At 36.5% G+C, this 13,325-nt stretch overlaps 1 protein-coding gene across 1 annotated transcript in view; it reads right to left on the reverse strand.

Annotated features, from left to right (window-relative positions):
• Positions 1-13,090, reverse strand: part of LOC144233285 (olfactory receptor 2L2-like) — a 33,584-nt gene extending 20,494 nt beyond the window's left edge. The window contains exon 1 of the mRNA XM_077766108.1: positions 12,153-13,090. Coding sequence (XP_077622234.1) covers positions 12,153-13,090 — 938 coding nt within the window. The remainder of the gene's footprint in view (positions 1-12,152) is intronic.
• Positions 13,091-13,325: the final 235 nt, after the last annotated feature.

Below are 13,325 nucleotides of genomic sequence, written 5' to 3' on the forward strand. Positions count from 1 at the left end.
AAAGAAAGAAAGAAAGAAAGAAAGAAAGAAAGAAAGAAAGAAAGAAAGAAAGAAAGAAGGAAAGAAAGAAAGAAAGAAAGAAAGAAAGAAAGAAAGAAAGAAAGAAAGAAAGAAAGAAAGAAAGAAAAGAAAAGAAAAGAAAAGAAAAGAAAAGAAAAGAAAATACAACAACCCAAGCCCTTTCAATTCAGACCTATGTCAAGCAGTAAGAAAGGTCCCCAATACAAAACCTAACCTTAAACCTAAAGGAACCAGAAAAAGAAAAGCAAAGAAAGACCCAAACCAGCAGATGAGGTGAAATAATAAAGATTTGAGAATCAATAAATGACATAGAAACAACAGCAACAAAACTGGTAGAACAGATCAACAAAACTAAGGGTTGGTTCTTTGAAACAATAAACAAAATTGGTAAACTCCTAGCCAGACGTCTGAAAAGGAAAAGAAAACCCAAACAGATAATCACAAATGAAAGAGGAGAGATCACAGAACACCACAGAAATACAAACAACTGTAAGAAAATACTATGAAAAATTATGTCAACAAAGTAGGCAATCTAGAAGAAATGGAAAAATTCCTAGAAACTCAAAAGCTACCAAAACTGAAACAACACAAAAGATAAAATCTGAACAGATCCATAAACAGTAAAGAATCTGAGTCAATAATCAGGGTGCCTTGATGGCTCTTCAGTTGAGTGTCCAACCTAGGCTCAGATACTGATCTCAAGGTTCATGAGTTCATGCCCTACATTGGGCCTGCTGCTGTCAACATGGAGCCTGCTTCAGATTTTTCGACCCCTTTTTCTCTTCCTCTCCCCCACTCATGTTCTCTCTCTCTCTCACTCTCAAAAAAATAAATAATAAACATGTTTTTTAAAAATTGAATCAGTAATAAAAAAAAAAAACCTCCCCACAAACATAAATCCTGGGCCAGATGGCTTCCAAGGGGAATTCTATCTGATATTTCATGAAGAGTTATTACCTATCTTACTCAAACTGTTCCAAAAAATAGAAATGGAAGGAAAGCTTCCAATTTTTTCCTATGAAGACAGAATTACCTTGTTTACAAATCTAGCCAAAGACCCCACTAAAAAGGGGGTGTTCTAGTATCTCAAACAAGATACTAGCAAATCAAATTCAACAATACGTTAAAGGGATTACTCATCACAATCCACTGGGATTTATTCTTGAGATTAAGGGGTGGTTCAATAACTGCAAACAATCAATGTGATACACCACATTAATGAAATAAAGGATAAGAATTATGTCATCTTGTAAATAGATGCAGAAAAATCATTTGACAAAAATAGCATCCATTCCTGATAAAAATCCGTCAACAAAGTAGGGAAAGAGAGAACAAGCCACAACATCATAAAAGTGAAAGACTCACACTTAATATCATCCTCAATGGGGAAAAACTGAGAGCTTTCCCCCTATGTCCAGGACCAAGACAAGAATGTGCACCCTTACCATTACTATTTAACATAATACTGGATGTCTTAGCCTCTGCAATCAGAAAACTAAAAGAAATACAAGGCATCCAAATTACCAAGGAAGAAGTCAATTTTTTTATTCATGGATGACTAGATACTCTGCATAGAAAAATTGAAATATTCCACCAAAAATAATTGCTAGAAATGATACATGGATTTAGCAAAGTTACAAGATTTAAAAATCAATGTAGAGAAATCTGCATTTTTATACGCCAGTAACAATGCAATAGGAAAATAAACCAAAAGAAATCAAATAAATCAAGCAATAAACCATTATTAAAATATGTATACTACCCAAAACAATCTACATCTTCAATGTAATCCCTATCAAAACACCACCAGCACTTTTCACAAAACTAGAATTAACAATCCTAAAATTTATATGTAACCACAAAATACCTTGAAAAACAAAAGCAAAGATGAAAAAGAAAAACAAATGTGGAGCCATCACAATTCCTTATTTCAGGTTATATTACTAAGTTGTAGTCATCAAGACAGAATGGTACTTGAACAAAAACAGACACATAGGTCAATGGGAACGAATAGAAAATCCAGAAATGTACTCATAGCTCTATGGTCAGCTTAATCTCGACAAAGTAGAAAAGAATATCCAATGGAAAAAATACAGCGTCTTCAACAAATGATGTTGGGAAAACTGGAGAGCAAAATGCAGAGGAATGAAACTGGATCACTATTTTATACCATACACACAAAAACATTTCAAATGGATGAAAGACCTAAATGTGAGATAGGAAACCATCAAAGTCTTAGAGGAGAACACAGGTAGCAACGTCTTTGACGTCAGCTGGAGCAATTTCTTGCTAGACACATTGCTGAATGCAAGAGAAACAAAATCAAACATGAACTATTGGAACTTTATCAAGATAAAATGCTTCTGGGCAGGGAAGTAAACAACACAACTAAAATGCAGCCTACAGAAAGGGAGAAGATATTAACAGATGACACATCTGACAAAGGCTGAGTATCCAAAATATATAAAGAACTAATCAAATTCAACCCCCCCAAAAAAAAGAACAGTAAAGATATAAGAAGAAAGTTTTGCATCTCAGTTACAATATTTTTATTTCATTCTGACTAATTCTTAGTTTTCCGATCTCTGCAGCAAGGGTTTCTCTGGTGTCTTCTATGTTTTTTTATTTTTTTAAATTATAGTTTATTGTCAAGTTGGTTTTCATATAACACCCAGTGCTCATCCCAACAAGTGCCCTCCTCCATGCCCATCACCCATTGTCCCCTCTCCCTCATCCCCATCAACGCTCAGTTTGTTCTTAGTATTTAAGTGTCTCTTATGATTTGTCCCTCTCCCTCTCCTTAAATATTTTCCCCCTTCCCCTCCCCTATGGGCCTTTGCCCACATATGAGTGAAAACATATGGTATCTGTTTATCTCTGCCTGACCAATTTCACTTTCTATGCTTTTTTTCAATCCCAGCTAGTGGTCTTACGACTGTTGTTCCAAATTTTGTTCAATATATATTGCATATATCGGTTTTTAGCAAGTCCCTAGTTGTATTTCCCTTTGCTATTCCTTTGGTGTAAATTTCCCCATCTTGTCATTTTGGTTACATTTATTTATTTGGAACGTATCAAAAGCTTGTTATGTTTCCTGTACCTGAGAATATATTCTCAAGATAAGTGGTTAGTATCCAAAATCTATAAAGAATTTATCAACTCAATACCCCAAAAAACAAATAACCCAGTGATGACGTGGGCAGAAGACATGAGTAGACATTTTTCCAAAGAAGACATCCAGATTGCTAAAAGACACTTGAAAAGATGCTCAACATTGCTCATCATCAGGAAAACACAAATGAAAGCCACAGAGATATATCACCTCACATCTGTCAGAATAGCTAAAATGAACTACTCAGTAAACAACAGATGTTAGCAAGAATGCAGAGAAAGGGAAACCCTCTTGCACTGTTGGCAGGAATGCATCCTGGTGCAGCCAGTGGGGAAAACATTATGGAGTTTCCTCAATAAAGTAAATAACAGAATTACCTTGTTACCCAGGAATTGCACTATTAAGTTTTTGTTTCCCCAAAGGATACAAAACTAGAGCTTAAAAGGTGTACATGCACCCCACTGTTTATAGCATCATTCTCAACAATAGCCAAATTATCTATAGAGCCCAAACGTCCTTCAAGTGATGAATGGATAAAAAAGATGTGGTATATACATACAATTCAGCTATCATAAAGAACAAAATATTGTCATTTTCAATGATGTGGAATGAAGCTAGAATATATTATACTAAATAAAATAAGTCAATCAGAGAAAGAAAAATACCATATGATTTTACTTACATGTGGAATTTAAGAAACAAAACAGATGAGCATATGGGAAGGGATGGAAAAAGAGAAGAGGGAAATAAGACATAAAAGACTCTTAATTATAGAGGACAAAGTGATGGTCGATGTAGGGATGTTGATGGGAGATGGACTAGGTGGGTGATGGGTATTAAAGAGGTCACTTGTGATGAGCACTGGGTGTTGTATGTAAGTGATGAATCACTGAATTCTACTCCTGAAACCAACATCGCACTGTGTATTAAGTAACTAAAATTAAAGTAAAACAAAATAGGAAATGCATGTCAAAACTACGAGATATTATCTCACACCTGTCAGAATTGCTAAAATGAACAACAGAATAAATAACAGGTATTAGTGAGGATGTGAGACAGAGGAAACCTCTTGCACTCTTTGTCAGAATGTGAACTGATGCAGCCACTGTGGAAAACAGTATGGAGGTACTTCAAAAAAATAAAAAAAAAAAGAACTACCCTATTATTCATTACTTGATCTACTAAGTAATTACCCCAAACTTAAAAAAAAAAAAAAACTCGAATTCAAAGAGATATATGCACTCTGATGTGTATACCAGCATTATTTACAATAGCCAAATTATGGAAGGAGCTAAAGTATCCATTGATAGATCAATTAATAAAGAATATGTGGTATGTATACACAATAGAATATTATTCAACCAAAGTATGAAATATTTCCTTTTGCTACAACATGCAGGGAATTAGATAATTTTATGCTAAGCAAACTAAGTCAGTCAAAGAACAGCAAATACCATATAATGTCACTAATGTATGGACTTTAGGGAAAAAAATAGTAAAGGAAAACAAAAGACAGAGAGAGGGGAGACAAGCCATGAAACAGACTCTAAACTATAGAGAACAAACTGATGGATGGGTAAATTATGCATTGGGGATTAAGAATTGCATTTGTGGGGCACCTGGGTGGCTCAGTCAGTTAAGCGTCCGACTTCAACTCAGGTCATGATCTCACGGTTCATGGGATCAGGCCCCACGTTGCGCTCTGTGCAGACAGCTAGCTCAGAGCCTGGAGCCTGCTTCAGATTTTGTATCTCCCTCTCTCTCTAACCTTCTCCTGATCACACTGCCTCTCTCTCTCTCAGAAATAAGTAAAAATACTAAAAACTTAAAAACAAGAATTGCACTTGTGATGAGAACTGTGTAATGTATAGAATTGTTGAATCACTGTACTGTACACCTTAAACCAATATAAAACTGCATGTTAACTATACTGGACTTTCAAATAAAGAAAATAAAGGAAAAGATAAGAAAAGGAAAGGAAAGGAAAGGAAAGGAAAGGAAAGGAAAGGAAAGGAAAGGAAAGGAAAGAAGAGAAGGAAGGGGAGGGAAATGAAGGGAGAGAAGAGGGGAGGAGAAGAAGAAGAGGGGAGAGGAGGGGAGGGGATAGAAGGGGAAGAGAGAGAGGAGAGGAGAGGAGAGGAGAGGAGAGGAGAGGAGGGAAACAGATTCATAAATACAGAGAACAAAATGATGGTTGCCAGAGAGGATAGGAGTGAAGGGGTAGGCAAAAAAGGTGGAAGGGATTAGGAGATATGAATTTCCAGTTATAAAGTAAATAAGTTACCAAGATGAAAGGTGCAACACAGGGAATACAGTAAATAATATTATATTTTATGGGAACAGACAGTAACTTACTATATGGGAATTTTATAATGCATATAATTGTCTAATCATGATACTGTACAGTTGAAACCAATATATTATTATTACATGGCTGCAATATTGCAGTTAAAAACAAAAATATATCATATAGAAAGTAATTAATAAATTTAATGAACAAAATTGTTAAAAGTATTTGCCTTTGGTTGTCAGAACATGGACTCCCCCACCCCATTATTGTATATTTCCTAAATTTTATAATCATATCATTAATATTTTTTCAGATATGGAAAAATGTGCCAAGTTAGAGGTAAAGGGAAACCATCGGAGTTGGTAATAATATAATAAATCAAAGAGAGAATTTTGAGACAGTCATGGTAAAGTGGCATGATGGACATATGTTGACTCATGATATCACTTGAAAATTCCAAAGGCGAATAAGCCAATATTGGCTAGGATAGAGTGTACTGATGATGAATGTAGAATATGAGGTTGGATAGGTCCATTAGGACCATGTTATCCAGCAGAGTATTTTGAATCATGTAAAATTTGTTGCATACATATGTCTAGATCACCTCCCAGAAATTGGTTTATAAAGTCTAGGGAAACTAGACATCTCTTATAGTAAATTCAAGTAACACTGTAATATAGGAACTACTCTTCCCCACTGCAGTATGGTATACATTATTAAATATCTAAAAGGAAAGAAGTATAATTTTTTTAATATGGGTCAAAAATTGAAATTCAGATTTCAGTGTTTCCTAACAGCAGTAGCATTACTTGGGAGAACAATAGAGAATCTGGGTGTTTAAAAACATTTTTAATGTTTATTTATTTTTGAAGGAGAGAGAGAGTATGAGTGGGGAAGGGGCAGAGCGAGAGGGAGACACAGAATCTGAATCAGTCGCCAGGCTCTGAGCTGTTAGCAGAAAGCCCAATGCGGGGCTCAAACTCACAATTGTGAGATCATGACCTGAGCTGAAGTCGGATGCTTAACTAACTGAGCATTTTAAGGAACAAGTGGCATCATCTTTTCTGTTTGAAACTCAGCTTTCTCCGTAGAACCTTCCTCAGAGACCCCAGTAGTTATGTGCTACTCAATATATGGATGAGGGGTTCAGTATGGGAACAATGATTACATCAAACACAAAGAGATGCTGGTTCACCTCTGAGGTGAGAAAGGAACTTGGAGTCATGTGTATATTCATGTCTGAACCAAAGTAGAGGCTTACCATACTGATATGGGAGGAGCTTTGTTTTTGCCTTCAGAGAACTTCATGTGGAAGACAATAAGGCAGATGAAGACTGTCAGAATGAATCCAAGGGAATGAGAAGAAAAACAATGCTGGACAATAACATCACTTTCTCATAGGTTGAGATCTTCCCACAAGATCTTCAGAAGGAAGCTGATGAATTTTCCTGGAGCCACAAGCAGAGAAGTTCATGACATAAATTGTGTACATTAAAGAGATGAGCACACTTTCAACCCAAGAACCAATGGCCATTTGCATGCAGACTCAGAGTATTATGATAACCAGGTACCTGAGGAGGCTACACTTGGTTTAACAGTGGTCAAAGGACATGAGAGTCACAAGAACACACTCAGCCACTCCTAGATTAAGAAAGATTTGGACCCTATGGCCAATGTGGAAGATATATTTATGTCCAGAGAAGTTGATGATCATCTTGGAGACATTGATAAAGATTAGCTTTAGGTCAATGAGGGAAAGGTAGCTGAGCAGGAATTACATGGGTTTGTGGAGACAAGCATCACCCCAGATCAGCAGGTACATATGTGTCAGAGATGATTCCAAAAGTCACAGCCAAAAATTACAAAAATCATAAGGACAATGGAGATGAGAAGGCCCCGATGCTGGGAGTAATTTTTTAAAAACTCAAAGAAAATGAAATATGTGGTGGTAGATACATTTCTTTGCTCCATTCTTAGTCTACTTGCTTAATCTGGAAGATCATTGGAGAAAATACACAGTGTTACTGCTTTTGCTGTATAACTGCACCACTGGTTTGTGTCTATTCCTGAAGCTCGAATAAATGCAAATCAGTGATGCGTTTATTATACGGGAGTATATTTGAATGTGGGAGAGATTAATGAATTGGTATCCATTGTTATTTAAATATTATGTTTAGCCATCAATCTGATAGGATAAGCAATACTAATGAAGAATATTGATTTTGGTCATTTTATATTACATTGCTTGGCACGAAATTGCTATCATCTCTTAAAGATACTAGTTCAGTATTTTTTAGTTTAGTATACAACATGTCTTTGTAGTGTGATATAGACTATTTCCATAGTGAAAATGGTTTCCAATGTCCAACAACTGATGGGACCTGGAATCTCTGCATGTATACTACTTTCGGATTAACCACCTATGTCCATATTTATCCTTAGGTATTCACAGATCACTAATCAAGTTACTTACTCAGGCAAGGATTGAACATTTTATGGCTCTAACCACTGGGACTCACCTAGGATGCCCTGGACTGGTTCTTATGGACCTTATAATTTGTTTTATTTTTTATTTTTATTTTTTGAATAGTTTATTGTCAAGTTGGTTTCCATACAACACCCAGTGCTCATCCTCACAAGTGCCCTCCTCCATCCCCATCACTCCCCTCCTGCTCCCCCCACCCCATCTGCCCTGAGTTTGTTCTCAGCATTCAAGAGTCTCTCATGGTTTGCCTCCCTCCCTCTCCCCCACTATTTTCCCCCTTCTTTTCCCCCATGGTCCTTCGTTAGGTTCCTCCTAAGCCTCCTATACGTGCAAACATATGGTATTTGTCCTTCTCTGCCTGAATTATTTCGCTCAGCATAACACCCTCAAGGTCCATCCATGTTGCTACACATGGCCAGATTTCATTGTTTCTCATTGCCATGTAGTATTCCATGGTATAGATAAACCACATCTTCTTGATCCATTCATCTGTTGATGGACACTTAGGCTCTTTCCATGTTTTAGCTAATGTGGAGAGTGCTGCTGTGAACATTGGGGTACATGTGCTCCTATGCATCAGCACTTTGTTAGTCAGTAGACTGATTAAAGGAATATTATAGTTGTTTTGTACACTTTATCTGTCATATTACTTTTTCCCTATACAAATATGCACATTTGTGCAAATCCTTCCATAGCATTATGTATCATCTAATTTAAAATGTTGGCTTTGTTCCTCTGTTTTTGGCATTGTGTGCCATCTCCTTATAGACAAAGATGGTGCAAGTAAAACTTAAGAAAGGAGTTATGTCCAAAAACTGTCGTGATGTAGAATTGGGAATAAATGTATCCAAAGAAACTTAACAGCAATTATTCATTGTCTTATTACTGTGTCTTTTAAAAAATATATATAAATCAACAGCAATTTTAACTGCCAACACATTTGTACATCCTAGTACTAGGAAATAATCATGAAAACAGTATAATTGCTCCTTCAGGTTTTGTATTTGGGATTTCTCTTTTTTCTTGCGATAGGCCTGGATTGCAATGTATTATCCTTTTAGGACTGTCTTTGCTGCATCCCAAAGGGTTTGGACTGTAACGTTTTCATTTTCATTTGCTACCAAATATTTTTAAATTTCATCCATAATTGCTTGGTTGACCCATTCAGTCTTAGTGGGATGTTCTTTAACCTCCATGCATGTGGAGGCTTTCCAATTTTTTTCTTGTGGTTGATTTTAAATTTCATACTGTTGTGATATGGAAATATGTATGGTATGATCTAAATTATACTTGTTGAATGCTGTTTTTTGGTCCATTGTGTGATTTATTTTGAAGACTGTTACATGTGCACTTGAGAAGAATTTGCATTCTGCTGCTTTTGGATGAAAAGTTCTGAATATATCTGTCAAGCCCATTGGGTCCCGTGTATCATTCAGGGCCATTGTTTATTGATTTTCTGCTTGAATGATCTGTCCATCTATAAATGGAGTATTATAGTCGCCTACAATTACCATATTATTATCAATAAGATTACTTATGTTTGTGATTAATTATATATATAACTTAATGTATATTTAATATATTATTATATTATAATATAATTATAATTATTATATATTATAACATATTATTATTAATTATATGTATAATTAATATATATACATATTTGTGACTCACAAGTTAGGGGCGTAAACATTTATCATTCTTAGCTTTTCTTGTAGATAGACTCTTCAGTATTATATAATGCCCTTCTTCATCTCTTGTTATAGTATTTAGTTTAAAATCAGTCTTTAGTTTGTCTGATATAAGTGTGACTACTCCAGCTTTCTTTTGACTTCCAGTAGCATGATAAACAGTTCTCCTCTTCAATTTCAATCTGAAGGTGTCTTCAGATTTAAAATGAGTCTCTTTTAAACAGCATATAGCTGATCATTCCAAATTCTGGATATTTTATTAACATGGTATAAAAGGATATAACATTATATTCATCCAACCTTTAGGTGTCTCATCACTAAAATGTTAGAGCTTCATTTGTCAGCCTTTTCTCTGATCACATTGGAAGAGCATAACTGTGGGAGTTAATTCAGACTCAAATATTCCTGAACGCATTTTGCAAGACATTTTGAAAAATGTTTGGCAAAATATTGTTCACCCTATCTTAAGCTAGGGAGCACTTATTAACATATTAAAGATCCTGAAAATGTTACATTAAAAAGGAAATCTCCAGGTTTGTTTTTTTTTTTAAACTCAGGTCTTCTGTACTTTGACCAAGAGCTTGTTTTGTTCCATTATCTTTACTGATACCCTAGACTCTTTGGTTTAGTGGAAGACTATTTTGGAAATGTTGACCTCGTCTTAAGTGCATTAGCAATTAACAAGGTGTTATTTTTCTGTCTAGAAATTCTAAATTTAAATAATCAGTTTTATTTTTACATAATTTTTAATGTTATTAATTGACACAGATATCTTTTACTCCACTTTCTCTGAAAACAATAAGGAATAAAAAACAGAATAAACAGAAAGTACTTTTATAATTATTTTTGTTAGTATAAAATATTTTAATGATTTTGTCTTAAAATATAAAAAATCATATTTTAGTGGCATCATGCTTTTAAAATAAATTATAGGAAGCTCAAAACTGTTCAATGAGTAAAAAGAAACAATTTAGATCACTATTGCTGTTGATTTATGTGGAAAGACGTAAGGGAGAAGAGAAAGGAGCACAGAAAAAAAGGTAAAGAGGGGAATCTGGAAAGAGAGAAATATATTGGCTCTGCCAAACAAGTTCATTAATGAATCCACTAAGCAAATACACATTGTGAGCATTTTTCAATTTATAGAACTTGTGGGAAGGTCTTGTAGATAGACCTCTATCTATACAGGAGACGTTAGTGCAAGAGGGAGATGTATTATTACCAAGTCAGCCTGCTAGGAAACTGGGGAGGCTTCACAGAGTTAGAAGTATTGAATTGAGATCTGAAGGAAGGAGGTTCAGGCAGAGAGTGGGACCTGGAGAGTTGGGTGTTAAACGACTTTTTAGGTAGAAGTAACAGCCTGTGGAAAGAAGCAGAGTTTGGAGAGAACATGACTCCTGGAGAAGCTACAAGCTACTGAGCAGTGCTGCAGCTACAGTAGATGGTGGAATTGGTGGTACAATCGCTGAGACATGTCATACAGAGCCTTGATGTCACATAAGAGAATGTATAATTTACCTCATTGGATGTGGGAGGCCACTGATGAGTGATGAGTCTCTGACCAGGGGAATGGTAGGATTGTGGATAAATCACAAAGAAACAAGAGGGTAGAGCTGGAACATTCATAGGTAATTATTGTTGAGATTAGGGAAAGAAAAGAAGAACAGGATCAAAATATTCATGATATTGCTGAGAGAAATAAGTCAGGCAGAGAAGGACAAATACCATATGTTTGCACATATAGGTGGATTAGGAGGAAATTAATGGAGGACAAAGCGGGAGAAGAAGGGGGAAAATAGTTGGGGAGAGAGAGGGAGGCAAACCATGAGAGACTCTTGAATGATGAGAACAAACTGAGGGCTGGGGTGTGGGGTAGGGGGAAGGGGGGTGATGGGCATGGAGGAGGGCACTGTTGGGATTGAGTACTGGAGGTTATATGTAAACCAACTTGACAATAAACTATCTAAGGGAAAAAAAAGATATTCATGATATTTGGGAGGTTAATGGACATGGTTTATTTTGTTACCAGATGGAGAAAAGTGGTGATTGTTAGGAAGTACTTACTTTTGCTTTATTCATTGGCTCACAACCTGGAATTAATGGACATTTGGAGGCTTGTTACAAATGAAATCTAATGAAGTTGTGATCTCAGAAAAACTTCTCTATTTTCTTCCCAAGCACACTACAATTTTCTTATATCTTTTCACTACATTTAAAGGAAGGAAGAGAGATCGTCTATCAACTGACACAAATGAAGCAAGATGAGGGGATTAGGTGAAAGCTCATATTCACATAGAGAATTGGTTGTAAGTTAGACTTCTTAGAAGTCGTCGACTTTTTGTGTTGTTTTTTCTCTATCCAGAGAATTTGTTGATTTTGTTACTTAAAGGAGATTAGGAGGAGATGAGACAGCAGGAGGCAAGGATAAGATGAGCTCAAAATTTAAAGAGAGAAAATGGGAACAGAGTTCCATTGTTTCATCAGACCCTGAAGCCTCCCAGAGATATTTGAACTAAGAAGTTTTCTGTCTAGCAATTGAAACATGGAAACCTATTGTGAATGGAGCACTTCCCCAGCACCTTCTTCATTGAGGCTACAACCTCCCTATTCCTTAGACTATAGATGAGGGGATTCAACATGGGAGTGAGGATGGTGTCAAACATAAAGAGAGCCTGGTTCATGATGGGGGTATGGGAAGATCCAGACCTCATATATATCAGCATGGCTGGGCCATAATAAAAGATGACCACAGTCAGATGGGAGGAGCAGGTAGCCAGGGCCTTGCTCCTGCCTTCCCGGGAGTTTATATTCAAGACCTGCAGGAAGATGAGAGTATAGGAAGTCAAGATGAAGCTTAAGGGGAGAAAAACCACAACAATGCTGGTAACTACCACCCCCTTCTCATAGGCTGAGATGTCCTCACAAGACAGCTTCAAGATGGCCTTGACCTCACAGAAGAAGTGATGGAGTTCCCGGGGACCACAGAGGGGAAAGTGCATGGCATAGGCTGTGTGGACCAAGGAAGACAGAGCCCCTCCCAACCAGGACCCAATGGTCATTTTCTGGGAGACCTGGAGGCTGAGAATAACTGGGTATTTGAGAGGATTGCAGATGGCCACATAACGGTCATAAGCCATGAATGTCAAGAGTAGACACTCAGCAATCCCCAGGGTCAAGGTGAAGAAGATCTGGGTCCCACAGCTGATTAGGGAAATCTTCCTTTTTCCTGAGAAAAAGTTAACCATCATTTTTGGGGCTATGCTGGAGATGAAAGCCAGGTCAATGAGAGAGAGTTGGCTAAGCAGAAAATACATGGGAGTATGGAGGTGTGGATCTGCCCAGATCAGGAGAATGAAAGTGGCGTTTCCTGTGATAGCAATGGTGTAGATGAGGAGGACAGCAGAGACAAGGAGGTCAATATGTTTAATTCCAGGGAAAAGGCCCAAGAGAATGAAGTCTGTGCTCAATGTCTCATTCCTTTTCTCCATGCTGTCTCCTTACCAGCTTCACCTGAAAGATAGTGGACACTTTCAAAACACATGGATATGAAGCAGGCCCATAAAATATAGTAATTGATAGTAGAGCATAAACCATGGACTATTTTTGGAGGGGCTGCTAAAAACAAAATTTCCGACCTCATAAAGATGTTGAAATTATAGGACAAGAATTAATAACCATAGCATATAAATGACACTATTTTTTTCTATTAATGCTCTACCCTCT

The sequence above is a fragment of the Crocuta crocuta genome, unplaced genomic scaffold (genome assembly GCF_008692635.1).
Source record: "Crocuta crocuta isolate KB4526 unplaced genomic scaffold, BGI_CrCroc_1.0 scaffold392, whole genome shotgun sequence".
Lineage (NCBI taxonomy): Eukaryota > Metazoa > Chordata > Mammalia > Carnivora > Hyaenidae > Crocuta > Crocuta crocuta.